The following is a 2,093-nucleotide window of genomic DNA, read 5'->3' on the forward strand; positions in this document are numbered from 1 at the left end:
GAAGCCTAAGGGGAAAAATTGCCCGAGCCCAGCATGTTGAGGCTGCAGTGGCTGTGAGCATGCCACTGCACTCCAGCCTGGGTGACAGAGTGAGACTGACTCCGAAAAAAAAAAAGTGTTGCCCATCCAGGGCTTACCAGGTGTGTCTACTGGCAAGGGGCAGCCACCCTTCCCTTGACCTTGACTCCTCCATCTTTATATGACTTGGTTAGATCAGCCCCCCCACATGGTCCTTACAAAATTGGAGTTAAAGTGACTGTGATTCCCTATTCTAGGTCAAAACTGATGTCTTCTGATAACTTAGCAGAGAGCCCTCAGCTTCCAAAGGTAAGAACATCATTAGAGCTAATAAAGGACTGTGAATTCCAGAGTTGCCTGCAATGTTACTCATTAGCCAAGAAGTCCAGTGGTCTCTGCATCAAGAGTTGTAGACTCAGGAATTCCAGGGCCGACTGGGGAACTTAAGTGTGCACTGCAGCAGGCTGGCATCATTTCCCTTCAAAGAGCTGCGTGGACCAAATGTAGCATGCCTGAGGCTACCAATTTACAGTCTGTGCATGGACTATACTTAGGAGTTATCATCAAGCCACATGTGTATCAACTGTTATGTGCTTGGGGTTGGGGAATATAGAACCACTTAATATAAATTAAGATTGAATTGAGATAGGTAAGCCTTGCCTCTGAAGAGCTCACTGTGAGATGAGGCGCTGCCATATATTGTGTAACTCCAGCCTCACATGCATTCAGGTGTCTTTGAGGCCTCTACCACCACCCTACAAGGCAAGTACTGTGGGCTCTGTTTTGCACGTGAAGAAATATGTGGTTCAGAGAAGTGATGTGCCTGAGACAAAACAGCTTGCAGGTGGAGAAGCCAGGCAGAATTCAAACCCAGAGCTCTGGGATCGCAGCCACGCACTGCCCCTCCTGCCTTGCTGTCTGCATGTGTGGACAGACATGCACAGGTTTCATGCCAAGAGAGGCAGGCATGGACACAGAGTCTGGGCACGTGGAGCTGGCAGAGATGACTCACTTGGAATTATGGAGAAGCGCCGTGGGGAGGTGCCATTTGGGGCAGCTCTGAAGCATGGGTGGGAGTTCACCTCTGGGGAGATGAGTTCTGTGTACAGGGGACAGTGTGAGTGAACATGGAATGCTTGCTGGGCTTGGGGATGTTGGAGAGCGGCTGGTGTGCCTGGAACATGCTGGATGCTTGAAATTAGGTAGGTCAGAGCTGGCTGTAAAGGGCTTTGAACACCACGCTCAGGAGCTGTGAGTGGAGAGTGTCAGAGCCAGGGTAAAGTCATAGACCAGATTTGCCTCCTGGAAAGATGATTGGTGCCAGTGTTGTGGGGTGGATTGGAAGGGAAGGCCAAACTCTGGTCTTAGGGAAGGTTGTTGAACTTGTCCCAGCAAAGTCCCAGGGTTCAGGGTGGGTGGGGAGTGGTTGAGGAGGGTTTGCATGTAGATGGATCCCTGTAAAAATCGACAGGAGGGACAGTGAGAATACAGAGCTCAAGGTGGTGCTGTGGGACCTGAGTAGATGGTGAGAGCATTAACTTGCTGTCTGATGGGCTCATGGAGGCAGGGACCCTCCCTGTGTTCACTGCTGGGTCCACAGTGCCTGGACTCGGTAAATGTATGTGACCATGGAAGTTCACAGGAGGGTGGGCCTATTTGCTCTTCAGGTGGGGCTGAGGTGCAGACCTAGCAGCTCAGTCCCTTGTCCCTTGACTTTTTGAGCAAAAGTCCTGACTGCCCAAGCCCAGAGCAGTGCATCTCGGGCATCTCAGCAAAACTACGTGTTTGCCACTTGGGCATCAGATTGTCCACACTCGGAGTCTTGTGGAGAGACAGGCTTCAATGACCAGAGCCTTTGATGACTGGAGCATGTGCTCCGTGTCCAAATGAGTCACATGGGGAGCTGAGGAGAGGAAGCGTTGTTGAGGGAAGTGGGGGGAGGCTTTTGGGGGGGACCTGGGAGGGATGAGAAGAAGCAGGATGTAAGGGAGAGCCCCCTATTGGGGGCCTGTGGGATGCTGGTGCATTGGTAGCAGGCAGGACTGGGGTGGGTGAGCTGACCTGGGATGGGGGGG

At 52.1% G+C, this 2,093-nt stretch overlaps 1 protein-coding gene across 1 annotated transcript in view; it reads left to right on the plus strand.

The window, feature by feature from the left end:
* Positions 1-285: 285 nt before the first annotated feature.
* LOC103273509 (EF-hand calcium-binding domain-containing protein 8-like) overlaps positions 286-2,093 on the plus strand; it is an 8,266-nt gene continuing 6,458 nt past the window's right edge. Inside the window, exon 1 of the mRNA XM_008070948.1 lies at positions 286-327. Within this exon, the coding sequence (XP_008069139.1) occupies positions 286-327 (42 nt within the window). The remainder of the gene's footprint in view (positions 328-2,093) is intronic.

Source organism: Carlito syrichta, unplaced genomic scaffold (genome assembly GCF_000164805.1).
Source record: "Carlito syrichta isolate Samal-C Ts95f unplaced genomic scaffold, Tarsius_syrichta-2.0.1 Scaffold314071, whole genome shotgun sequence".
Classification (NCBI taxonomy): Eukaryota; Metazoa; Chordata; class Mammalia; order Primates; family Tarsiidae; genus Carlito; species Carlito syrichta.